We start from the raw sequence: 27,009 nt of genomic DNA, 5'->3' as shown, positions 1-27,009 counted from the left end.
TGGTAAAACAGCATAGCACCGCAGGTGGGGCAGATGTAATACGTGCAGAGAGGATTGGATTTGGGAGGGGTAGGGATGGCCATCGATAGTTGTCAAATATCAATGGCCGACTACTGATGGGCGATGGTTTTGCCATTGATGTCAGAGAGCCAATGGTTCTCTGCCATCGATGGCTGACCACAACTGAATAGTTTAGTTTTTTGTTTTTTTTCCCCTCCTCCCAGGCACAAAGCTTAGCCCCTGCCCCGGGCGGGCCGCTAAGCCCTGCCCCCATTTGTGTTGGTTCTGGCCAGGCTGCGCGACAATCAGCTGTGTCCATTAAATGGTAGAAACCATTGATGGATCGCCCTAGATGGTTTATGTGCCATTAATGGTTTTTGCCGATGGACAGCCCACCAATGGCGATCCCTAGGGAGGGGTGTGTCCAAGCTCTAATCTAAATAAAAATATGGTGCTAGAGGGGAGTTCTCACTCAGATACTCGCAACGCGTTTCTCAGTGTGCGGCCTCATTTTTTCGTTATTAATTTTGCTCATATTTATTTACATTTTTGTATTGTGTATGATATTTTACATTTATATTACTAGGTGTTGCTAGATATTCGGTTCAGAAGCATTTTCTATATTTAGAAACCTCTTCTTTTTGTTTTACCTTTTTATCTTTTGCGAGTCATTATACTTATTGTTCTAGAGTGACGGATTGAACGGGATAGGGTCTCTAGGTCGAAAATGTTCAGGTTGACCACTATTGGTCGACATGGCCTCTAGGTCGACAGGTCAAAGGGTCAACATGAGTTTTTCACCAAATCCCCCCCCCCCCCCCCCTTTTTCATACTTAACAATCCACATGGACTACGATTGGGAATAGTAACCTGCGGAGCGAGGCACCTTACCTGAAGCCCGCGAGCCATGCGAGGGGAACACTGCACTAATTGGGGTTCCCGGTCACTGTACGGAGAAAACGACACCAAAAAAACATTCAAAACTCATGTTGACCTGTCGACCTACACCATGTCGACCTAGCATCCCTGTTGACCTTGTTACTGTCGACTAATAGTGGTCGACCCTATGAACCACACCCGGGTTAGACACCCAGATGTTGCAGCACTATTGAAATAAACTTTTATATATTCTTTTAGGGGTATCCAATTAGCTGCAAAGAAACATTGGGAGCAAAAAACAGATGTTCCTCCCGATGTTGCTCCGATACATTTTCTCCCGAAAACACAGGTTCAATGGAACCGGTGTCTCTACGCCAGCTGCAGCAAACAGGACGGCTTTTGTGGATTTGGTTTCACGTGCCTGAGGCGGTTGAAGAAACATCCCCGATAAGCCAAGCCCCCCCCCCCCTTCCCTGTCTGCTTATGGGGGCTAATTAGATAGCCACCGGCAAGACGGTTACCCTCTGTGATTTTACCGTAGGTCAGAGGTTCCCAACCTTAAGGCACCCCAACGGTCCAGGTTTTAAATGTATCCATGCTTGGCCACAGGTGACTTAATTAGCACCTCGGTCAATTTGATTTAACAATCTGTGCTGAGCCATGGATATACATAAAACCTGGCCTGTTGGGGTGCCTTGAGGACCGCGTTTGGGAACCTCTGCCGTAGGTAATTGGATACCCCCCATTATCTTATATCTTGGTCCATAGCAAATACTTATTTACTCTCAAAATGAGCGTATACTACCATTCACCACCCCTAATTAGAGCCCTTAATAAACCAAGGTTTGCAACCTAGGGATATAACTTTTATTGTTAAGTTAGAACAGGGGTATTTTTACAGTGCAAGAGTACAACGTTTTAGGTGGTTACTCAGAGTTTTTAGCAAACCAGGTGGGGCAGGTGTAACATGTGCAGAGAGAGTTAGATTTGGGTGGGGTGTGTTCAAACTGAAATCTAAATTGCAGTGTAAAAATAAAGCAGCCAGTATTTACCCTGCACAGAAACAATATAACCCACCCAAATCTAACTCTCTCTGCACATGTTACATCTGCCCCCCCTGCACTGCACATGGTTTTGCTCAATTGTTAACTTTTTTGGTTTGCTAACAACTCTGAATAACCCCCTTAATCCATGATTACAATGAGCGCCTGGCCACATTGTCTCAGTAATAATCCCTGCAATTCTAAGTTGTTTTTGCTTGTTTGCCTTTGTCTCCTGGGTATTGCTGCCGCCCATGTATATAATTTCCCTGTACTCTGATATTGGTTTTCTCCTCCAGTTCTATTTATTTAGCATCTTTTCATCTGTTGCCTGCTTCGGGGACATCCATTATTCCCATTGATCTCCTGGGAGTTCTGCTGTGATAGCTGTGAAGGTAAAGCATTACGCAGCGCTGAACACGAGTATACAATACAGTATGTGTGATGAGCTTGTCTCTTCCCATCAGGCTCCAAGTTCTCCAAGTCTGCAGAGGTTTCAGGTCCCCATAGTTCATGAGGCTTCTAGAGCTTGGTGTGAGGTGTTGAATAAGTAATGTATGGGAGATGCTACAGAAAGACGGCTCATTTACACTCCGTTCTCCTCTTCCCTTTATCCTCCAGAGACAACGCGTTTCTGTTAACTCCACAACTTACCCCACGGAAACTGAGAGGTCTACCTTTCCGAAAAGCCTCCGAGTGTCACTACCATGGACTCGAGTAAGTTCTCCACGCAGTTTGTATATTCAATTTATAATTTTATAATTGCCCTATTGTCGCATGTAAATATTAGCATTGTGCGTCCTAATATCTCTTCAAATTAAGTATGCAATTTACGGTTCACAAGGTGTGGGTGTATTTTGTTTTTTTTAATCTGAAATGTAGCTGAAGAAACTCTTTAGTGTCTGAGAATTATGTTTGTTAGGTATGTTTTTATCTATTTTTTTGGTGTGGTATTATTGTGGCCATTTAATTCTTTATGTACTATGTATGTGTTAAGGGGGGTAGACACTGAGAGATCCCTGCTTAAATTCTAAGCAATCCGACTAGATTGCTTAGAAGTTAAGCACGGATCTCTCGTTGTATGCCCCCCAGCGATAGCGATGCGCAGCCCCGCGCGTCTGTCGCCGGTGCTTGATTTGAGCCAGCATACAGGCTCAATCTAGCAGGTCGCTCACTTCAGAGCTGTGTGAAGTGATCGGTCCCTCGGGGGGGGGGGTGATGCTGATTGGGGGGAGAGATGTGTTCTGAGCGGTCTGTGATAAATCGCTGAGCACACATCTCTCTAGTGTCTACCCCCCTTTTAAATGCTTGTGTTCTAGAGCCTGTTGAATTACAGCCTGATTTAACCTGGTCTGATTGATAAGGGACAGTTCGTCAATTATTGCAACGTCTCTGCATGTAAGGGCAATTCTTGTATTGTATCCTCAATCGATTTAACGGAGTCTGTCTCCTTTTACAAGCGTTCACTACCGTTTTGATTGGAAATAAGGCAATAGCTGTTCATTCCAAGTGGCACCTTAGGAAGAGCCGGTGCTTCAAGAGCAGAATTTGCTGTTTTTCACTAAAGTCAAAGTTGGGTAAAAAGTTGTTCAAATGGTAAATGGTGTTCTAGACTTATTAGCCTAATGAGGTAGATACTGTAGCGGAATGATGGCGATACGGATGGTGGAGTCTGCTTGTACAGTAAGTGTATACATTGGAGGGCTGCTGCTGGAGGTAGGTGGATGTAACAGTAAGTGCTATGGGGAAATGCTGTGGTGTTCTGTCTGTGGGAGGAACCATAGGAGTGTCAGTGCTGTTACAGTATATGCACAGTGAGTGTATGGTATATTGTTGGGAAAGACTTACAATATATTGTTGAGACGTGGATTGGAACAATATATTGTACAAGTATAGTGTGGACCTCCGATCCGTCGTACTTGGCCGTTCATTAAATCGCTGTGCTGTATGCCCAATGGGACTATTCCACGGCAGACGCGGCATGCAGCGTGTAACGATACATCGTACAGCGGATCGTTCAGTGTGTACGGCGGATGTGTTGTATAGTTAAATCGTGTCGCTGGATTGCACATGGTGTGTACCCAGATTTAGGCCAGTCTAGGTCTCGGTAAGGAACAGGACGTAGTGTGCTTTGGTGGTCTTATAGACTGAACCGAGGCAGGGTAAGTACTCCAGTGGATACAAATGAAGTGGATGTTCTGAACCAGTTATAAACTAAGCTACGGACTCCATAAAGGATAATATGAAGAAATAGGCTTAGATCCTTGGAATAATAGGTTGGAGCAGCTGAGTAGATGTTGCGTGTTGAAGGTTGATCTCGCTACTGCGGGTATCTTGACTGCGGCGCCGCGTGAAGTTAATGCATTGCACATACAGTAATACTACTGTATAACATTCAGGGATATTGTTGTAACCGGTATGTAAATGTGTATTTTGTCCTGTCCAGGTACTGCCTCGATAACCGGAAAGCGTTAGACCGTGATGTCGGCTTCTCAGAGCTACAGTCCCGTCTCATTCGCTATGAGACGCAGACGACATGCACCAGGGAGTGCTGTCCTCTCCCCTTTGCCCTGAGTCCTCTCCCGTCTCCCGCTTTCCTCTCCGAGCCAGGCAGCGTTCCGGACGGAGAATCCCTGCAAGGAGCCGACCTGCTGCGGCTGAAACGGCGCTCCAGGGACCTGGACGGTCTCATAGCCAGCAAGAGGTAGGAAGCTGGGGTTCATCATTCACAGCAATCACTGTCTGACACGTACATGGCACTTGTGTATCTCTCTCTGTGTACTACTCTGGGCTTGTGGGAGTATTAGGGGTGCCTCCAATCCATGTAGTACCAACAGAAGCCAGTCTGTTCCAACACCCCCCCCCCCCCCCCCGCTGCGTTTTCACGATGAATAGGGTGAGTGTAGATCAGTCCAGGCTGTTTGTAGGAGCATTGTGGTGTGTGTGTGTGTGTGTGTGTGTGTGTGTGTGTGTGTGTGTGTGTGTGTGTGTGTGTGTGTGTGTGTGTGTGTGTGTGTGTGTGTGTGTGTGTAGAACTGTTCGGGTATTTTCAAGTGGGTGGGGTTAGAACACCCTGCAGCCAATCCGAACTTTAGAATGTACACATCAGGACAGAGTGTTTCAGGAGAGTGTTCTGATCTTTGAGAAGGCAGAGAGCTGCCCCCTTGTTGTATTCGTGAAACCAGGGCTACTGCTGCTGATTTGGGTAGGGCGATTGGAAGTGGAACCATAGTACGCTGCTTTGAAAGAAATTCTAGTTTTATTATTTTTTATTTAATTTTGGCGTTAAAAGTTCCTTATTTCCTTAAATATACTTATATATTTTCCGTTTACATTTGACTCCAGGATGGCGAAATCTGGAAGCTCGGATTCCCTGGCGTCATTCGCCAGCGAAAGCAGTGGTCCTCACCCGCCGCCATCAAGAGTGACCCGCCCCCATTCTGACAGAGCCCCACCAGTGGCGGCGTCTACCCGCCCGGTTTCCGGTACTCGGGTGGCATCTCTGAGTAGCCAGCCTGCTCAGTCCAATCAGAGCGTGAAACCAGAACAGGAGTCTAGATCTCAGAAGCACAACCGGGTAATATGCTCCAGCTTTCCTCCGACGTGTTCCGCCGTGCTGACTTGTATAGTTATTACTTTATTGGCAATTATTTATATAGAGTACACACGCTACACAGCGCTTATAGAGTCTTTCAGTCACTCACCTCAGTTCCTGTCCCAGTGGAGCTTACAATCTATATTCCCTATCATACGTACACACCAGGGTTAGTTTCTACCAGGGTGTACGTAGGTTGTGGGAGGAAACCGTAGCACCCAGAAGAAACCCACATAAACATGTGGAGAACATACAAACTATACACAGATAGGGCCTTAGTGGGAATCGTACCTGAGACCTCGGTGCTATACAGAGAATATTTAGTCACCATTGAAGCGGCAAATTCACATGCTTTATTCCTCACCTGTGTGCTTGCCAGGTGTTCTTTTTTTGTATTTGTGTAATAATACATATGGAACGTAGAATTAATATAGATTCTATGGGGTATATTCAATTAGGGTCGAAAGCTGCCATCTGTCAAAAAGACGTCAGTTTTCGACTTTTTAAGGTCAAATCGTGGTTCCACCTATTCAATCCCAGCTAATTTTATTAGACAAGTCAGGGAATTCGACTTGTCGAATAATACGTGAATTGGCGGCATAGCTGCCGATACACGTACTTTTGAGGGAAACGGGGCCAAATTCGACAGGATTTGGCCCCGTTTCCGGCCATCTCAGTCCGGCATAAAAAAATGTCGGACTGAGATGAGGGACCCAGAGGAGGAGACGGGGGGAGAGCCGCGGGCAGCCAGACGGGGGGAGAGCAGTGCTGGAGGATGTCACAGCAGCGTCCACCCGGCTCCAGCACGCAAGACCTCGCTTGCTGGAGCCGGGTGGACGCTGCCGTGTGCGGCGGATGTGATGCGGGGACGGGGAGCGGAGGGACGTGGAGACATGAGACGGGGGAGCGGGGCGGTGGGCTGCAGAGCACTACCTCTGATGGGCGCCCCCCGGCCAGGCTCCTGGCAGCGCACCCCGGCAGCCGCTGACAGGTCCTACGCCGCCGCTGTGTCACCCGCCGCCTGACAGGTACCCCCAGCCGCTGCAGTTACCTCTCCCTGGCCGCTGCTGACGGGGAGAGGCAGGGAGGGAGGGGGGGGTCGAGCAGCGTCTATATAGCCACTGCTGTAGCGCTGCTGCTCTCCCCCGTCTGCCCGCGGCTCCAAGCTCCTGCATCTCAATTTGACTTTTTTTAAAGTCGAATTTATAATGCATTGAATAGCCCAGGTCGGATCCGACTTCAATTGAATATACCCCTATGTGTTTCTAAACTAATCCTCATTTGGGGCCTGATCTTGAGTCAAACCGCACGCAGTGCCGATGTTTATGTAGTTGAGCGATTATTAGCTACCGCGCTTGTGCAAAATATTCAGAAAACCCCTACGGCGCTTGCGTTACACAGAGTATACGCCCTAAGCTCCTATTGTGTTTGGCTCAGACAATATCGGCGATCAAGCTGGAAAGCGAGGGCAGGTGGCCTGTGTTCTCCGGTGCACAGCTGTTCACGCAAAGGCCAGGTTCAGATTCAGAAACTGCAACCGCCATAGAGCTGGTGCAAGGGCCGATTATTCAGCGATAGTGTGTCAACCATCGCTGCTGGCAGAGATGCAGAAAGTGGGCGTCGCAGTGCTAGCGCGCTCAGGCGAACGCTAGTACACCAGGGGAGGGCTGATACTACCATTTGCATATAATTTCTCCCAAGGCTCCGCCAGGGCGGAATCAGGCCCTTAGTGCTGTAAAGACGCCGAGATGTGTTATGTCTAGTGTCGGCTCTCAAGCGCATTCAAGAGGATTGCGTATGAGGAGGGCGTAACCTGCGCTCTGTCAGTCAGAAACTCCACAGTGGTCATTATCCCGGAGGAGGAGGTGGGGATCGTGCGATTACCCTGCTTAGAAGATAGAGATAATTTACTTTTTATAGGATAGCCGCGTAATTACTATTTTTACTTTGAAATAAAGATGGAGGAGTTGAGTGCTGGTCGGAGGGGTGCGAGCACCGGCGGCTAATACGCCGTCACGTTTATATTTTACAGCAAATAATTTAGGCTGTATCCACCCAGACAATCTAGAGCCGCGGGAACCGCTAGCGTAACCCGGCTTGTCATGTTTATTTCCGGTAATGGGCCGGACGGAGCTGCTGCTGCCGCCAAACTCTCATTAGGGTTCCTATTAATGATAACCATTTGATATTTAGTCTAGAATCTGGAGAAATAAATTGGCTGTAGAATGTGTACCATTTTAGCTTTCTTTTAATGTTCAGCATCAAAGCGGCGACAGGCGTGCGGCTCCCAGTGATGGGCGCGTTGCTCGGGCGATCGTTTAGATGATCAGTAGATGTGCTATATTTAGGGAGCGTCGAGGTGGATTTCTGTTCTGATGCAGCGGAACATTAGGCTTCTATTTCAAGCAGACGCTCAAGGGAGAATAAGTGCAGTATGCTACGGCAGTCTTCCTGTAATCCGGGTGCTTCCATTTCTTTCTTACTTACAAGTGCCAGCTCAGCACAGAGGGTAGAAATATCTATGTAACTAGGTTGTTGGGTAACAGAAAGGTCTATTTCTCTTACGACCTAGTGGATACTGGGGTCTTGTACTTTAGTACCATGGGGTATAGATTGGGTCCACTGGAGCCTGGCACTTTAAAACCTTCAGTGTGTATGTGTGTGTTGGCTCCTCCCCTCTATGCCCCTCCTACCAGACTCAGTTTATAAAAATGTGCCCAGGAGCCGGGTGCATTTCTCTGGAGCTCCAGAGAGTTTCCTTTTGGTTTTTATTTTAGGTTATTATTTTCAGGTAGCCCTGGTTGGCAACAAGCCTACCTGCTTCGTGGGACTTAGAGGGGGGACCGAACCAGCCTCCTGAGGGTTAATGGTTCATAATCCCAGCTGACAGGACACTGAGCTCCTGAGGTGCTGATCACACATCGTTAGTATGTGTGCCCACGCTGGCAGCTAGCCGCCACCCTCTAACAGATGCAGAAGTACAAGGTGCGGTGAGTGTTACACCGGTTAGCGGGTCCCCGGTGCAGTTTGGCGGCAAGTAACGCTGCGGTCACGGGCCCAGAGCTGCGGTGCCCGCTGCGGACAAACTGGCTAAGCCCTCAGTGCTCATTGTCTCGACAAAGGCTTTGTGTGTACTGTCTGCATATATGATGTTGTTTGTAATGTAGCCAGTATAAACATTTGGATCGGGGATCGCGCGCCATTACAGGGGGTGGGGCTTCCCGGAGCGGGACCTGAGGCGGGAAGGTGCCATGTCCTGCTGCTGCGGAGCAGGCTGCATGCACACTGCTCCTCCGGAGACCCACGCTGCTACAGGACTCTGTACTGGTACCAGGAGGTCATAGTAATGGGGGGAGCACACCAGCGGTAGCACCGCTGTACTACTGTCAGGTCATACATTTAGTTACACATATTATACTGCTGTGTGCTGGTGTCCGCTCCTCAGTGTCACTCCAAGGGCTCTCTGGGGTCTGTGTGGAGGTGTTTGGATAGTGAGCTGCGCTGTTTACAGTTGTGTAGGATGTCTGTGGACATGGTAATGTGTGCTGCTTGTAGTTCAACCCCGTCTTCAGCGGAGTCACTCTTGTGTGTTCCTTATCACCACCGGGACCCAGCTCACAGGCACCTGACTGGTTAGATAACGTTCAGAGCAGGATTCAGAATGTCCATTCAGAATTAGCTGCAGCTAAAAGAGAGAGACAGGTGTTAAAGCATTCTATTGATTGCATGGCTAAAGCAGCAGATGCCAAGAAGGTTTCTCAGCCCCCTCTAGGGGTTTCACATAGGTTCTCCAGTCTGATTCTGATCAGCCTGATGTGGATGAGGACAGCTTGCTGTCCCCTGGGGTGGAGGCTCTCATTTTTGCTGTAAGAGAGGTCCTCCACATACCGGATCAGGAGGCAGATCCAGATGAGGAGTTATACTTTAATGTTAGACCCAAATGCTCAGCAACTTTTCCGGTATCTAAGGAATTAAACTCCCCGGCCAAGGAGGCTTGGTTGTACCCTGATAAGAAATTTAAAATTCCTCAGAGGTTTTTATTTACCTTTCCCCTCCCAGCTAAGGACAGGAAGGTATGGGAAAACCCCCCGTCAGTCGTTAAGTCTGTATCCAGACTTTCTAAGAAATTGGTGCTGCCAGTACTAGGGGCTATATCCCTGAAAGAGACAGCTGACCGTACAATTGAGACCACGCTCAGGGCAATTTATATGGCATCAGGCGCTGCACAACGTCCCACAATAGTTTGTGGGTGGATTTCCAGGGCAGTAGTCAAGTGGTCGGATACTGTTATTGATGGTTTAGAGTCCAGGCATGTCCAACCTGCGGCCCTCCAGCTGTTGAGAAACTACATATCCCAGCATGCCCTGACACAGTTTTGCTGTCAGAGAAAGCTAAAGCTGTGTCAGGGCATGCTGGGATGTGTAGTTTCTCAACAGCTGGAGGGCCGCAGGTTGGATATGCCTGGTTTAGACTCTTTAGGTTATTACTCTGCTGCAACATATACAGATTGCTGCAAATTTTATGAGCGAGGCTCTTAAAGAATTGTGTAAGATAAATGGCCGCACTACTGCTATGGCTGTTTCGGCGCGCAGAGCTCTGTGGTTACGTCAGTGGTCAGCTGACGTGGATTCCAAAAATGGTGTAGAAAATCTTCTCTTTACAGGTGATGTCTTGTTTGGAGACCAATTAAATAAACCCTACCCCTGGCCCCCCCTCCCCCACCACTCCCCCACCACTCCCCCTACCACAGCACCTACTAGGCGATTCATCAGGCCCTGCGTGCACTGTTCACGCCGTCGTAAGGGGCTATGCCCCCTTAACCCTTGCACGCCCTTGTGGTGTGCAATATTTTTATCATATGGAGTATTGCCTCCAATCATAATTGTGTGAGTGGTTAAATATTGCACGGACAAAGGGCGTGCGATGGTTAAGGGGTCGTAGCCCCTTGCAACGGCGTGAACAGTGCACGCAGGGCCTGATGAATCGCCTTGTAGGTGCTGTGGTGGGGGAGGGGGCCAGGGGACACACTGGTGGGGGAGGGGCTGGTAGGTACGGTGGGGGTGGGGGAGGGGGTCCGGAGCCACCGTGGGTGGGGGTGGAGCTGTTGCGGGGGTGCTGCGGGTGGGGGAGGGGTTCTGGAGCCACCACGGGTGGTGGAGGGGGGTGTGTGTGGGTGCCGTGGATGGGTCCTGGAGATACTGCGAGTGGGGGAGGGGCAGGTAATGCTTCTCCTCCTGGAAGCAGCTAAGCTGCTGTCCTCCCTTTGGCAGTGGCTCTCCCGGAGACTCGCACAGCAGCCAGTCACTATTGTTAGCGCCGGTGTCCCAACGTGCCGCATTACAGGGAAGAAAATGCACTCCATAAACTACAGCTTCCAGCAGCCCTAAGGGCCGGAATGCTTCAGTGCTAAGGGCTGCTGGGAGCTGTAGTTTATTTAGTGCGTCTGCTTCCCTGTAATGCAGCGCGTTGGGACACCGGCGCTAACAATAGCCCAGGTGCTGTGTTAGGGCCTCTGGGGATCTGGGATCCGCTGTGGTGGGGAGGCACTTCTGTGACATCACGCGCAGAGGGTATGCGGCACAGGGAGGGCTATGAAAGCCTTCCGCTGCGCCGCTTTCATACACATCTATGCCGGTGGCCGCAGCAGCTTCTGTTCCACCTGCGCCGCCGCTAGGGAGTGGAGATTGTTAATGCTGGAGGGGGCAGGTGGACTGGCAGCAGGACATAGGATGCTGCAGTAAAAGGTTTTTTCCCCCCCTATCTGCAGCGCAGAGACTTGCTGAAGATGCAGTGTCATACCCTCCAACTGTACCTTTTTGGCAGGTACAGTATTTTTTTTTTTTTATGGTCTGTACCGATTTTTGGCTCTCCATATTTCCACTGAAAGTATAGGAAAAGGGTCGTGGCCACGGCCCTGTACCTGTGGCCACGCCCCTTTTCACATTTGTACCAATGTTTATGTGTAAATTGTTGGAGGGTATGATGCTGCAGATGCAGTGGGCCTATTTTGGGGTGTGGGCCTGGAGCTGCAGCTCCACCAGCCCCATTGTTAATCCTGCTCTGTGAACACACAGCAGCCAGTGGGCAGAACCTCCCATTGGATGTAACCTGTGTGGGAGGGCATTTCTCACCCAATCAGCTGTGGGCTGGGTGTGATAGACCTCCTGCTAACCCAATGAGAGCTCCTAGCCACGCCCAGCGTTATACATACAGGCACAGAGTCACAGATCTGGGCTATTATATAGGAGATGGATATCCCAAGCAACGGCGGGTAAGTCTACCTATTTGCCGTTGGCTGCGCCACCTGCTAGACGTTCTAACACCAGACCCTCCTTGCAGTCCTTTCGTGTGGCAAGGTTCAGAGGCAGGGGCCAAGAGGTCTCCACCACTTCCAGAGGTTCTCGTGGTAAGTCCCGTAAATCTGCACCTGCTGTCTCCCTGGACCAGACCACCCTGCTGCGCTAAGCCTTCCGCGTGACTGTTGGCCTTGGCGGCAAGGCGATTTTCAGGCAGGTACTCGCCTTCAGCACTTCGCCCAAGTGTGGGCAGAGTCCTTGGGTGAGGGATCTCATTTCCCAAGGATACCGGCTGGAATTTCAAACACTCCCTCCTCACAGGTTTTTCAAGTCGGGCTTACCAGCTTTACCCGCAGCAAAAGTTACTTTGAAAGAGGCTATTCAAAATCTTTTGCAGACAGGTGGTTCCTGTACCTCCACCGTTACGCAACAGGGGTTTTTACTGCAGTCTTTTTGTCGTTCCAAAACTGGACGGTTCGGTGCGCCTCATCTTGAACCTGAATTCTCTAAACCCGTATCTGCAGGTGTTCAAATTCAAGATGGAATCCCTGCGGGCAGTGGTGTCCGCTCTGGAGGAGGGGGGAGTTCCTGGTATCTCTGGATGTCAAGGATGCTTACCTATGCATCCCCATGTGGCCCCCTCATCAGGCTTACATCAGGTTCGCCATATTGGACGACCATTTCCTGTTTCAGGCCTTACCCTTTGGATTGTCCACAGCTCTGAGGGTCTTCACCAAGGTCATGGCGGAGATGATGCTGCAACTGCGCATGATGCTGCACAGCATCGATCTGACGACTCGCCTACTTACGGTTCATGGGTGGATCCTAAATTTTCAGAAATCTCTCCTGGAACCGACCCAACGTCTCCAATTCCTGGGAATTATACTGGATACGGTGTCTCAAAAGGTGTTTCTTTCGATGGACAAGGCCTTGACCATACAGGCTATGGTCCGCTTGGTGCTCCGTCCTCACAAGGTGTCCATACATCTTTGCATACGTTTGCTGGGCAAGCTGGTTGCTGCTTATGAGGCAATCCAGTACGGCAGATTTCATGCCCAGCCTTTTCAGCTGGATCTGCTGGACAAATGGTTGGGGTCTCACCTTCACATGCATCTCCGAAAGCCCGGATTTCTCTATGATGGTGGCTACAAGTTCCTCACCTGGTAGAAGGCAGGAATTTCAGTATCAAATCATGGATTCTACTGACAACAGATGCCAGCTTCCGGGGATGGGGGTCTGTGATCCAAGGGGCCCAGTTCCAGGGGATATGGTCAAGTCAGGAATCTACTCTGCCGATAAACGTCCTGGAGCTCAGGGCAATTTAGAATGCCCTTCTGCAAGCTTCCCATCTCCTCGGGGATCGGGCGATCCAGGTTCAATCAGACAACCCCACGTGGTGGCGTACATTAACCAACAAGGGGGAACAAGAAGCGATGCGAGAAGTGTAAAAAAATCCTCCTCTGGGCAGAGGCCAACGCAAGGGCCATCTCAGCCATATTCATTCCAGGAGTGGACAACTGGGAAGCAGACTTCCTCAGCAGGCACGACCCCCATCCGGGGGAATGGGGCCTATATTCCCAGGTGTTTCAACAGTTAATTAAACGGTGGGGCTGTCCGCAGAGGGATCTCATAGCTTCTCGTCTCAACAAGAAGCTATGCCGTTACTGTTCCAGAACGAGGGATCCACAGGCTGTAGCAGTGGACGTGCTGACGACACCTTGGACGTTCCAGTTTGTGTACCTGTTCCCTCCTCTACTGTTAATCCCAAGGGTTCTAAAAAGACTAAGAAGGAAAAGCGTTCAGGCAATTCTAATTGCCCCGGATTGGCCTCGACAGGCGTAGTATCCGGACCTCCTGTCAATGTCTCTGGAGGATCCCTGGCCTCTGCCGCTCCAAGGCGATCTTCTTCAGCAAGGTCCGTTCGTCTATTTAGACTTGCAGCGGCTACGTTTGACGGCTTGGAAGTTGAGAGGGAGATTCTAGCAAGAAAGGTCTTCCCTCCCGGGTTATTTCCACCATGGTTCAGGCCAGGAAGATGGTTACTTCAAAACATTATCATCGTATCTGGAAAAAGTATGTTTCCTGGTGTGAAAGTAGAAAGGTTTCTCCCGTGGAATTTAGAATTGGTCGTTTTCTACTTTTCCTGTAAGCGGGAATGGATATGGGCCTACGTTTAGGCTTCATCAAAGTCCAGATTTCATCACTCTCTATTTTCTTCCAGAAACAGCTTGCCATGTTACTGGAAGTACAAACTTTCCTAAAAGGAGTTCTTCATTTACAACCACCCTTTGTGCCTCCCACGGCTCCGTGGGACTTCAGTGTGGTTCTGTCCTTTCTCCAATTGGATTGGTTTGAACACTTACATAGTGTGGAGTTACAATTTTCTCACCTGGAAGACTGTGATGTTATTGGCATTGGCGTCTGCCAGGCGTGTCTCTGAATTAGGGGCCTTATCTTTATAAGCGCCCTTATTTGTTTTTTCATGAGGACAGGGCGGAACTTAGGACCTGTCCTCCGTTTTTGCCTAAAGTGATGTCAGCTTTTCATGTGAATCAGCCTATTGTGGTTCCAGTGTTGTCTGACACTTCCGTTGGTCCTGAGTCCTTGGATATAGTCAGGGCTCTAAAGATGTATGTCAAAAGGATGGCCTGTCATCGGAAATATGACTCGCTGTATGTCCTTTATGATGCATCCAAAATTGGTCGGTCAGCTTCCCAGAAATCTATTGCTTCGTTGGCTCAGGTTGACTATTCAACAGGCCTATACTTCGGCGGCTCTGCCCTCACCGAAGTCTGTTCAGGCCCACTCGACAAGGTCCGTGGGGTCTTCCTGGGCGGCTGCCTGGGGTGTGTTGGCCCCACAGTTGTGCCGAGCTGCGACTTGGTCTGGTGCAAACACGTTTTTATTTTTAATTCTATAGGTTCGATACCTTGGCCAAGAATGACCTTCAGTTTGGTCAGGTGGTTTTGCAGGGATTTCGGCACTCTCCCACCCGTTTGGGAGCTTTGGGACTTCCCCATGGTACTAAAGTACAAGACCCCAGTATCCACTAGGACGTAAGAGAAAATAGGCATTTAATACCTACCAGTAATTCCTTTTCTCCTAGTCCGTAGTGGATACTGGGCGCCCGCCTCAGTGCTTCAGTCCTGCTTGCCTGTGTAAGTATTTGGTTGGACCGAAGTTGCGGTCCCATTATGTTGTTGGGTTGGTGTTTGCTATCCTCGGTTCAGGTTAGCGCCCTCCTTTCGTTTATGGTTGTGTGTTTACTTGTTGCCTCACCGTTGTTGTATTGATCTTCTTTCATATTATATCCGTCTCCTCGGGTACAGTTTTCCTAGACTGAATCTGGTAGGAGGGGCATAGAGGGGAGGAGCCAGCACACACTTACACACACTAAAGCAGTGATGGCTAACCTTGACACTCCAGCTGTTGTTTAACTACACATCCCAGCATGCCCTGCATCAGTTTTGCTATTTGGCCATGCTAAAACTGATGCAGGGCATGCTGGGATGTGGAGTTCAACAACAGCTGGAGTGTCAAGGTTAGCCATCACTGCGCTAAAGGGTTTTAAACTGCCAGGCTCCAGTGGACCCAATCTATACCCCATGGTACTAAAGTACAAAACCCCAGTATCCACTACGGACTAGGAGAATAGGAATTACCGGTAGGTATTAAATTCCTATTTTCTCTGTTAGGGTCCACTGTGATCCACAGGATCTACCTTGGGATATGATGAAGCGAGAGCGGATTGAGCACCAGTTAAGCTTTTCAGTTTCAGAGGATGCATCGGGCCAGCCCCCTATATCCGCGCCTCCTGGCTCAGGCAATTCAGTTTTTTGCTTGGTGCTGCAGGAGGAGAATGATTTAAAGGGTACCAGTCTGTGAAGATTAAAAAGCCAAACGGAGATCCGATTTCATAGTCTGACGTTTTATAGCCTTTAATAATCCAACTATCCACAGTGACTAAAAATAAAACGATTTCTGCTGCAATATCTGTTTCTTTTATACATTCCCAGCTTTTGGGGAAGTAATAACCTGAAAGAATGAGGAAGGTTAGGATGTGATGTTGGGACTGTGCACGGTGCCCTGTCCCAATATAAGGTTGTCATACAAGTTAGCTTTTACTATGTCCCTGGGTACAGTCACAGTACGGTCCTCTTTCAGCTCTATGACTGCTGGAGAGTAACCGGTTGTGTGCGGTGACTCTAGAATCGTACATGGTGTAAGGCTGCGGCACAACACACTTTGTGGGAGGTTCAGTGCTGTCCGGTGCCGTCGCCTTTAGTAGGAAATAAAGTGTTTGTCCCCTCTGCAGTGTGTGAAGGAGCCATGACGCGGTCACTCCTGTAGGTGGGTGCCCTGTATAATCCGTAGCTCTGCTCCCAGCCATATATTTGACGTGGTTTTCATAACGAGGAGGATTCATTTCTTACGGCTAATTAAAGGAGGCAATAGAAAGTGTTGGCGCTAATAAACCAAAATCTTAATTCCACTGTCTCTGCAAAAAAAACACACTCAGAGGAAGCCAGTGTATATAAAAGATACATATCAATATAAATCCAAATGAAGTCTATAAAAAAAAAAAATACAAATAAATAGTAAACACGTAGCAGCATGTAGAAAAATAATATGGAATCTATTTGTTTAAAAGCAAGCAAGGCAACTGGAGTTTTTGATATTACCAAGTTCATCTGAATGGAATCCCAGTGGGAATAAATGTAGGGGAATTCTGGATCCAAAGACCCATAGGAGGATACCAGCAGTGATTTATTCCGGAAGGCCGAGCTGTGCTTACAGCAGTACTTTGTCAGTTGTCTGGGAGAGAACGGCTGTGAATATCTGGCGCACCTTCAGGTAGTGTAAAAGGTGCTGTAAGTGCTCAGTGCTAATACAGCCATTCTGCTCCTACGTCACAGGAGAGGTCCAGACCGCTACAGAAGTAGCACTGAATGAACAAATGCCAGCTGAAGGATTAACCTCGAGACGCAAGACGTTTTTATTCTAGGTGAAATGATCACATGTGGTTTATTAGTATAGAAAAATGTTAGGAATCCGAACAGGAAAGATGTATAAAGCTTGGAGTGGCGGCTTAAGAGCAGTTATTGCTATTCGAGTTCTCACCAGTAATCTGTGTGCTAGTATTAGGGGTTTTCAGCGTGGTCTTGCAGTTCTAAGTTGTTTCTATGATGTTAGGTGAGGAAACGTGGGATTTTGCAGAAATGTAAGTGTTCATCTTCACTATAGTATCTGTAGCCGACATCCATTGAGCTGCAAGAGTTGCATTGGGTCTTTAAGATCTGCGTCCTCACTGTTGTGTACATATAGCGGGGGGGGCTCTGGAGAATATTGTGCGCAACAAAAAGCCATTGCGGATACCCAGTTGGGAGGCGCTTTCTCTTGTCGGGAGACCGGTAAATGACATGAAAGGTACGGTTATGATCAGCACAACACCTTATGGACTGGAGAATAGTGGCGACGGAACCCCTGTACTGCTCAGGTACATTTTGGAGGAGGTCTTGAGGCTCCACAGCGGCAGAGAGATGTTGCCTCCACATAATGTGTCCAGCCTTAGGGCTTATACTTGTGGACTGTACACAGGACCTTGTATTTTGCTGTAACAGAACTTGTCTCTTGCCAAGCGCTAATGTTTTTTGATGCCAAACCTCATCAAGGCTGACGGAAACCACAGATAGTTTACCAACCCCTTATATGTATGTTGTTTTATTGTTCGCTATCTGCATTAAACAATGTGTGATGGGCAGAGGAAAAGGGCGGGGACTTCACCTTCATTTGTCAGATCCAGCAAAACAAAGGTGGTGCAGAGTTGCGGGAAAGGAATTGGGAAGGTGAGGGATTGGGAAGAGCGGATGTTATTCCACACCAACCTTGATGATGGAAGCAGGATCTTGAGCAGTGATGATGAAACAACATTTAGATGTATTAAAGAGGAGCTTAGGGTCCGAAGCCGGAACGGAGAGGAAATCTATTTACTACAGCCAATGCTGTGTAGTATCTGGAGCAACTTGACCAGGGCCTACTGCTACGGGTATTCCAAAGACCAAAGTACTGCTAGATCAGGATGGGATCAAGTAGAAATTTGGGGTGGGAAGAGGTGGATGCTTGTTGCGGATTACCAGAACTGAGCTGCTGCAGATATGAGGAGTCTTGGTGCAAAAGAAGAAAGTGGTGGAGGAGGGGTCATGGTGATCATGTGACTGCCATAGACAGGGTAAGTAGTGTAAAGACAGCATGGGTTGAGCAATCTATGGAGAAAGATCAAGGCAATAACTTGTCCTCTGGGAACGGCAGAGAGAGGAGATTGGAGGAGACCAAGAACGTGGATGATAACATCTACCAAGGTGGCCTGGTCAGGGAACAGGAAATGAAGTCGCCCAGATGGGAAATGTTAAAGGGTTTACTGGGTGATCAAGGGGGACAGCAGGTCACAGCTGTGAGGTTACATGCCGAGAGAAGGGTCTGGAGAGCTGTGTAGTACATACTTCACACGATGGGAACATGAGTGATGGACCAGTTGGTAGAATTGAGTGAGAATCATGGAGGAAAGGAGTCCAGGCCTGGAGGTGTGAGTGAGGTGACTGCCATGTAATAGGGCTTCATGTGAGGCCGTGTCTGATTGTGACACATCCCTCTAGGCTGCCTGACCAGAACTGGTGGGGTTCAAACACCGTATCCCGGCAGATGTGAGCAAATTGGCCAGAGGCCTGCGTGTACAGAGTGGTTTACTCTAGAACGATCCAGCTAGTTTAAAGTCCTAAAATTTGCATTGGTGATGAAGTGTTCCCTGCGATAATAGTGGAAATACATGCACGATGAAGGAAAGGTAGAGCTGTCAGATCCGCAGTCAGTGAGGCGGGTGAGCACTATATGATAGAACTGTCAGCCAGATCCTATATTTCTTTTTATTATTTTCCCAGATGCTGAAGGAGGTGGTCTGTAAAACTCTTCAGAAGCACGGCATCCAGGAAGGCCACGCCTGCTACGCAGCCTGCAGCCAGCGGCTCTTTGACATATCCAAATTCTTCTTAAAGGTGCAGTCTATCTCTATTTTTAGTCTTGACATATCTCTAGTGTTTCGCACAATTCTGTACATACTGTGAGAGTGTTTCATCATTAATACGTCTGGTCCTACCCATTGCTTCTCACAATCTAATTCCCGTAGGAGCTCAAACACATGCACACGCTTTACAGGGGGCAGTTTAGTTAGAAGCCAGCTAACCTACAAGAGTCTACCTGGAGAACGTACGCTCTGTAGAACCCTGGCTGTAGTTAAACCCAGGCTCCCAGCACCGCAAGGCTTATTATTTTCAAGGAAAATGTGTAATTGAAAATGTGTAAATTCATATTTTGAATTGTTAGCTCTTTGGCAGCAGGGCAGAAGTACCGTGTTAGTGCTGCCTACCTATACCAGACATTGTCCGTATCATAAGAACCTCTGTGCCCATATTACATGAGTTGACTGCAATGTATTGGGAGCACTTATCTTAATTAGACTTTGCAAATGGGGGTCACCGCCCAAGATGCTAACCTTCCTATGACCTTGGGGCCTGTTGCAACTACAGCTCCTCCCATAGTGACGCCAGTTCGCAGCGCATTTTTAAAAAATGTTGTCCCTATATAATGGCTGAGTGTATATATTCAAAACCCAAGGCAAAAGCTTCGAGGCTCACAATCCATTGCTTAATGCACAGATAAAGGCTAAATAAAGAGGCACCGTTAGTATCTGTCTAATGTGTAATACGGCAAGGGTTAATAAAAAGATGTTTATTGTGGAAAATGAAATGAAGTAAAAAGTGTCCTGTTCACCTTAGATAGTCATATGCCGTGTCCTAGTAGGAATCCTGAGGAATTGTGGCCGTATCACTGCTAAGCTTATATTATAGCAAAGCCGTACAGGAAACCCTACATATTCTCACCGGGTCTGGGACTGAGGGTCGACAGCACAAATGTCGACACACCTTAGGTCGACGCCAATTGGTCGACACACCTTAGGTCGACATGGACAAAAGGTCGACAGGAACAAGGTCGACATGGAAAAATGTCGACATGAGTTTTTTTTATGTTTTTTTGGTGTCGTTTTCTTCGTAGAGTGACCGGGAACCCCAATTAGTGCACCGCGTCCCCTCGCATGGCTCGCTTCGCTTGCCATGCTTCGGGCATGGTGCCTTCGCTCCGCTACCGCTTCGCTCGGCACAGATTACCGTTCCAATCGTAGTCCACGTGGATCGTTAAGTATGAAAAGGTTCAAAAAAAGAAAAAAATTGTGAAAAACTCACGTCGACCTTGTTCCATGTCGACCTTGTTCCATGTCGACCTTGTTCCTGTCGACCCCATTTGTCCATGTCGACCAATTGGCGTCGACCTAATGTGTGTCGACCTTTGTGCTGTCGACCTGGAGTCCGGATACCATTCTCACCTGATTAAACCTGTGGCTGACAGAGGGCCAGAGCACCTATTGTAGTCACTCCTCACTACATACATTTGTCAAGTAGGTGGCGCTAGACAAAGCTGTAGCCTATCTGATTATCCGAATGATCCTAGCAGCAGGCAGGAATGTGCTGATGGGTGGGAAGCAGTGACCTGTCCACTTGTGTGATTGAGTTATTACTGACCAGGCTGCATTGAAGAATGACAGAGGGGGGGTTGGTAGTTTAAACTACCTGGTGTCATAGCTACAAAGGTCATGCATCTGTCTGTTGCAGATGTGTGGTTCATATGGTCGACAGTCATTAGGTCGTCCACTATTGGTCGACACCTGAAATAGGTCGACACGGTCATTAGCTTGACATGGAAAAAGGTCGACATGAAGTTTTGTTTTTTTTCCGTTTAGTTTTCTTCATAATGTGACCGAGAACCCCAATTAGTGCATCGTATTCGCTCGCCATGCTTCGGGCAAGGTGCCTCACTCTGCTGCCGCTGCGCTCGGCACAGGTTACCGTTCCCAATCATAGTCCACGTGGATCGTAAAGTATGAAAGTTGAAAAAAATGTTCTTTGTCATAAATTGTAGAAAAAATTCTCATCTGTGTGAGCAGTAAATGGGGGAATCGATGCCCCGGACCTGTGGGCGTATCTTGTATTGCACAGATCTGCAGAGGGCGGATTTTGTGTCTGCTCTTACGGTGATGCGTCAGATCTTGAGCAGAGTGTTCTGTGTTTACAGTGCAGATTAAAAGCCTGATTCTGAGGCAGGGAACAAAGCAAAAAATAAAAGAATAGTAACTTTGTAGCGGGAACAAACCAAGCTGCAGTGCAAGGGGTGCACATTTATTTAGGTTTGTAAGATATCTTTTTGCATGCAGGATAAAAAAAGTCCGCTTTCGCAGGTAGCCCACAAATTACATGTTGAGTATCCCATATCCAAATATTCCGAAATACGGAATTTTTTGAGTGAGATATTGAAACCTTTTGTTTTCTTATGGCTCAATGTAAAGTTATTAAAAATATTGTATTAAATGACCTTCAGGCTGTGTGTATAATGTGTATATGAAACATAAATGCATTCTGTGCTTAGACTTGGGTCCCATCACCATGATATTTCATTATGGTATGCAATTATTCCAAAATACGGAAAAATCCCATATCCAAAATACCTCTGGTCCCAAGCATTCTGGATAAGGGATAGTCGACCTGTATTGGACAGTTCTATTTTTACACTGCAAGTTTAGATTTCAGTTTAAACACATCCTTCCCAAATCAAAATCTCTCTGCACACATTACTTATGTCCCACATGCAGCGCAACCTGGTTTTGCCCAGTTGCTTGCTTTTTTTGTTTTACTTACAAACCTGAATCTGGCCCAAACCGCACATCTTCCTGCTCTCGTTTTAAAAGAACGACTTTCATTAACGTTAGGGACCGATTCAAGAGATTACGCTACGGCAGTGCAGCATGGTTTTGCCCAGGTTTAAAAGGGGATCCGGTCTTTTATGTTGACCGCATTTAGGTCGACCACTATTGGTCGACTTGTATTAGGTCGACATGGTCACTAGATCGACATAAGTTTTTCACTTTTTTTATTTTTTTTATTTTTTACTTTCATACTTTACTATTCCTAACCGTAGTCCACGTGGATCATAACCTGCTCGAAGCATGGCGAGTGAAGCGTTGCACTAATTGGGGTTCCCGGACACTTTTTACGAAGAAAACGACACCCACAAAAAATAAACACACGTCGACCTTTTTCAGATGTCGACCAATAGTGGTCGACCTAGTTTCTGTCGACCCAACGGATCACACCCATTTAAAATTGACTGTCCTTGGTCTTTTTGGCTTTGCTCCTATCCCAGGATCTGCCCCTAAATGTGCTCTGTTGTAAAAAGGTAATTTCTTTCACAGCAAAGTACCTGCAATTATTTTCAGGGCTGCATTCTGTGGTTGTCTATTGCAGATTAGTCATTTAGAGCATGAATTCCTCAAATTCACTTCGATTGAGTGGTTCCTGTCTGGTTGGACAGGGCCCTCATGTGCCAACAGCAGGCCAAATGCATTTGATTGTACTCGGTTGGTAATTGCTGCAATATTACAATAACTGCTTCTCGGCACTCGCCCCATTGGCAGATGCGGATGCTGTGGGGGAGAGTGCTATAGGCCTGTGTTATCCATAGATGGGACAGCTCTAGTAGGTGGGGGGTGAGTGCTGTCCCAAAGCATAAAAGCCATTAAAAAAAACTATTTAATATCTACCACTTTAAGTATGAAGCTGCGGCGTGTAGACCTGTGGGAGCTGCTGGTTTGTCCTGACATTGATCCGTACATTCTTTCCCGCTTAGGACTTGAAGACCTCACGAGGCCTGCACGATGAGATGAAGAAAGCTGCGAGTAATAACGCTAAGCAGGTGAGGTGATCCGTCATGTGCAGACAGGGAAAATGTCATGTTCTATGTAAATGAGACTTCAGATGTATAAATATTTATACCAGTGAAGTTGACTGACCTGAAATATCTGTGCGTGAGCAGCTACTGTACAGTGTTATGCCGAGAAGATTTCCCCTGTAATAGTGGTCTTATTTTTGGAGTTGCTGTGTGTGTGATCTGTACTCTGCAGGACAATACCTGGAAATTTACCAGCAACTGTTGCTGGATTGGTAGGTAGAGCTAGAAAGTGCTTAGCCAGCCCCCTGCTTTCCTGGGGGTGCCCGAAGGGGGCCCCCTGCTTTCCTGGGGGTGCCCGAAGGGGGCCCCCTGCTTTCCTGGGGGTGCCCGAAGGGGGCCCCCTGCTTTCCTGGGGGTGCCCGAAGGGGGCCGCCTGCTTTCCTGGGGGTGCCCGAAGGGGGCCGCCTGCTTTCCTGGTGGTGCCCGAAGGGGGCCGCCTGCTTTCCTGGTGGTGCCCGAAGGGGGCCGCCTGCTTTCCTGGTGGTGCCCGAAGGGGGCCGCCTGCTTTCCTGGGGTTGCCCGAAGGGGGCCCCCTGCTTTCCTGGGGTTGCCCGAAGGGGGCCCCCTGCTTTCCTGGGGTTGCCCGAAGGGGGCCCCCTGCTTTCCTGGGGTTGCCCGAAGGGGGCCCCCTGCTTTCCTGGGGTTGCCCGAAGGGGGCCCCCTGCTTTCCTGGGGTTGCCCGAAGGGGGCCCCTTGCTTTCCTGGGGTTGCCCGAAGGGGGCCCCTTGCATTCCTGGGGTTGCCCGAAGGGGGCCCCTTGCATTCCTGGGGTTGCCGAAGGATGCCCCCTGCTTTCCTGGGGTTGCCCGAAGGATGCCCCCTGCTTTCCTGGGGTTGCCCGAAGGATGCCCCCTGCTTTCCTGGGGTTGCCCGAAGGATGCCCCCTGCTTTCCTAAAGTTGCCCGAAGGATGCCCCCTGCTTTCCTAAAGTTGCCCGAAGGGGGCCCCCTGCTTTCCTAAAGTTGGCGCCCTAAGGCAGCCCCCTGCTTTAGAAACATAGAATTTGACAGCGGATAAGAACCACTTGGCCCATCTAGTCTGCCCCTTTTTTATTTTTTTTATTTCTCTATCGTCCTAGTGGATGCTGGGGTTCCTGAAAGGACCATGGGGAATAGCGGCTCCGCAGGAGACAGGGCACAAAAGTAAAGCTTTCCGATCAGGTGGTGTGCACTGGCTCCTCCCCCTATGACCCTCCTCCAAGCCAGTTAGATTTTTGTGCCCGGCCGAGAAGGGTGCAATCTAGGTGGCTCTCCTAAAGAGCTGCTTAGAAAAGTTTAGCTTAGGTTTTTTATTTTACAGTGAGTCCTGCTGGCAACAGGATCACTGCAACGAGGGACTTAGGGGAGAAGAAGTGAACTCACCTGCGTGCAGGATGGATTGGCTTCTTGGCTACTGGACATCAGCTCCAGAGGGACGATCACAGGTACAGCCTGGATGGTCACCGGAGCCTTGCCGCCGGCCCCCTTGCAGATGCTGAAGTAAGAAGAGGTCCAGAATCGGCGGCAGAAGACTCCTCAGTCTTCTAAAGGTAGCGCACAGCACTGCAGCTGTGCGCCATTTTCCTCTCAGCACACTTCACACGGCAGTCACTGAGGGTGCAGGGCGCTGGGAGGGGGGCGCCCTGGGAGGCAAATGAATACCTATTTTGGCTAAAAATACCTCACATATAGCCTCCGGAGGCTATATGGAGATATTTAACCCCTGCCAGAATCCGTTAAGAGCGGGAGACGAGGCCGCCGAAAAAGGGGCGGGGCCTATCTCCTCAGCACACAGCGCCATTTTCCCTCACAGAAAGGCTGGAGGGAAGGCTCCCAGGCTCTCCCCTGCACTGCACTACAGAAACAGGGTTAAAACAGAGAGAGGGGGCACTAATTTGGCGTTAGAAATATATAAAAAAGATGCTATAAGGGAAAACACTTATATAAGGTTGTCCCTATATAATTATAGCGTTTTTGGTGTGTGCTGGTAAACTCTCCCTCTGTCTCTCCAAAGGGCTAGTGGGTCCTGTCCTCTATCAGAGCATTCACTGTGTGTGTGCTGTGTCGGTACGTGTGTGTCGACATGTATGAGGACGATGTTGGTGAGGAGGCGGAGCAATTGCCTGTAATGGTGATGTCACTCTCTAGGGAGTCGACACCGGAATGGATGGCTTATTTAGGGAATTACGTGATAATGTCAACACGCTGCAAGGTCGGTTGACGACATGAGACGGCCGACAAACAATTAGTACCGGTCCAGACGTCTCAAAAACACCGTCAGGGGTTTTAAAAACGCCCGTTTACTTTAGTCGGTCGACACAGACACAGACAGGGACACTGAATCCAGTGTCGACGGTGAATAAACAAACGTATTCCTTATTAGGGCCACACGTTAAAGGCAATGAAGGAGGTGTTACATATTTCTGATACTACAAGTACCACAAAAGAGGGTATTATGTGGGATGTGAAAAAACTACCGTAGTTTTTCCTGAATCAGATAAATTAAATAAAGTGTGTGATGATGCGTGGGTTCCCCCCGATAGAAAATTATGGGCGGTATACCCTTTCCCGCCAGAAGTTAGGGCGCGTTGGGAAACACCCCTTAGGGTGGATAAGGCGCTCACACGCTTATCAAAACAAGTGGCGGTACCGTCTATAGATAGGGCCGTCCTCAAGGACCAGCTGACAGGAGGCTGGAAAATATCATAAAAAGTATATACACACATACTGGTGTTATACTGCGACCAGCGATCGCCTCAGCCTGGATGTGCAGAGCTGGGGTGGCTTGGTCGGATTCCCTGACTAAAAATATTGATACCCTTGACAGGGACAGTATTTTATTGACTATAGAGCATTTAAAGGATGCATTTCTATATATGCGAGATGCACAGAGGGATATTTGCACTCTGGCATCAAGAGTAAATGCGATGTCCATATCTGCCAGAAGATGTTATGGACACGACAGTGGTCAGGTGATGCAGATTCCAAACGGCACAAAGGTGTATTGCCGTATAAAGGAAGAGGAGTTATTTGGGGTCGGTCCATCGGACCTGGTGGCCACGGCAACTGCTGGAAAATCCGCCGTTTTTACCCTAAGTCACATCTCTGCAGAAAAAGACACCGTCTTTTCAGCCTCAGTCCTTTCGTCCCTATAAGATCATATCTGCCCAGGGATAGAGGAAAGGGAAGAAGACTGCAGCAGGCAGCCCATTCCCAGGAACAGAAGCGTTCCACCGCTTCTGACAAGTTCTCAGCATGGCGCTGAGACCGTACAGGACCCCTGGATCCTACAAGTAGTATCCCAGGGGTACAGATTGGAATGTCGAGACGTTTCCCCTTCGCAGGCTCCTGAAGTCTGTTTTACCAAGGTCTCCCTCCGACAAGGAGGCAGTATGGGAAAAAATTTCACAAGCTGTATTCCCAGCAGGTGATAATTAAATTACCCCTCCTACTACAAGAAAAGGGGTATTATTCCACACTATATTGTGGTACTGAAGCCAGAAGGCTAGGTGAGACTTATTCTAAAAAAATTTTTGAACACTTACAAAGGTTCAAATCAAGATGGAGTCACTCAGAGCAGTGATAACGAACCAGGAAGAAGGGGACTATATAGTGTCCCGGGACATCAGGGATGCTTACCTCTATGTCCCAAATTTGCCCTTCTCACTAAGGGTACCTCAGGTTCGTGGTGCAGAACTGTCACTATCAGTTTCAGACGCTGCCGTTTGGATTGTCCACGGCACCCCGGGTCTTTACCAAGGTAATGGCCGAAATGATGATTCTTCTTCGAAGAAAAGGCGTCTTAATTATCCCTTACTTGGACGATCTCCTGATAAGGGCATAGTCCAGGGAACAGTTGGAGGTCGGAGTAGCACTATCTCGGATACTGCTACAACAGCACGGGTGGATTCTAAATATTCCAAAATCGCAGCTGATCCCGACGACACGTCTGCTGTGCCTAGGGATGATTCTGGACACAGTCCAGAAAAAAGTGTTTCTCCCGGAAGAGAAAGCCAGGGAGTTATCCGAGCTAGTCAGGAACCTCCTAAAAACAGTGCATCATTGCACAAGGGTCCTGGTAAAAATGGTGGCTTCCTACGAAGCAATTCCATTCGGCAGATTTCACGCAAGAACTTTTCAGTGGGATCTGCTGGACAAATGGTCCGGATCGCATCTTCAGATGCATCAGCGGATAACCCTATATCCAAGGACAAGGGTGTCTCTCCTGTGGTGGTTATAGAGTGCTCATCTTCTAGAGGGCCGCAGATTCGGCATTCAGGATTGGATGCTGGTGACCACGGAGCCCAGCCCGAGAGGCTGGGGAGCAGTCA

At 48.6% G+C, this 27,009-nt stretch overlaps 1 protein-coding gene across 1 annotated transcript in view; it reads left to right on the top strand.

The window, feature by feature from the left end:
* Nucleotides 1-27,009, top strand: part of MTBP (MDM2 binding protein) — an 86,740-nt gene that overhangs the window by 39,593 nt on the left and 20,138 nt on the right. The window contains exons 17-21 of the mRNA XM_063924448.1: nt 2,541-2,636; nt 4,366-4,623; nt 5,265-5,496; nt 18,746-18,859; nt 22,599-22,664. Of these exons, the coding sequence (XP_063780518.1) occupies nt 2,541-2,636; nt 4,366-4,623; nt 5,265-5,496; nt 18,746-18,859; nt 22,599-22,664 (766 nt within the window). The remainder of the gene's footprint in view (nt 1-2,540; nt 2,637-4,365; nt 4,624-5,264; nt 5,497-18,745; nt 18,860-22,598; nt 22,665-27,009) is intronic.

Source organism: Pseudophryne corroboree, chromosome 5, assembly GCF_028390025.1.
Source record: "Pseudophryne corroboree isolate aPseCor3 chromosome 5, aPseCor3.hap2, whole genome shotgun sequence".
NCBI lineage: Eukaryota > Metazoa > Chordata > Amphibia > Anura > Myobatrachidae > Pseudophryne > Pseudophryne corroboree.
The sequence above is the reverse complement of the archived record's forward strand: the minus strand, read 5'-3'. Positions and strand labels throughout refer to the sequence as shown.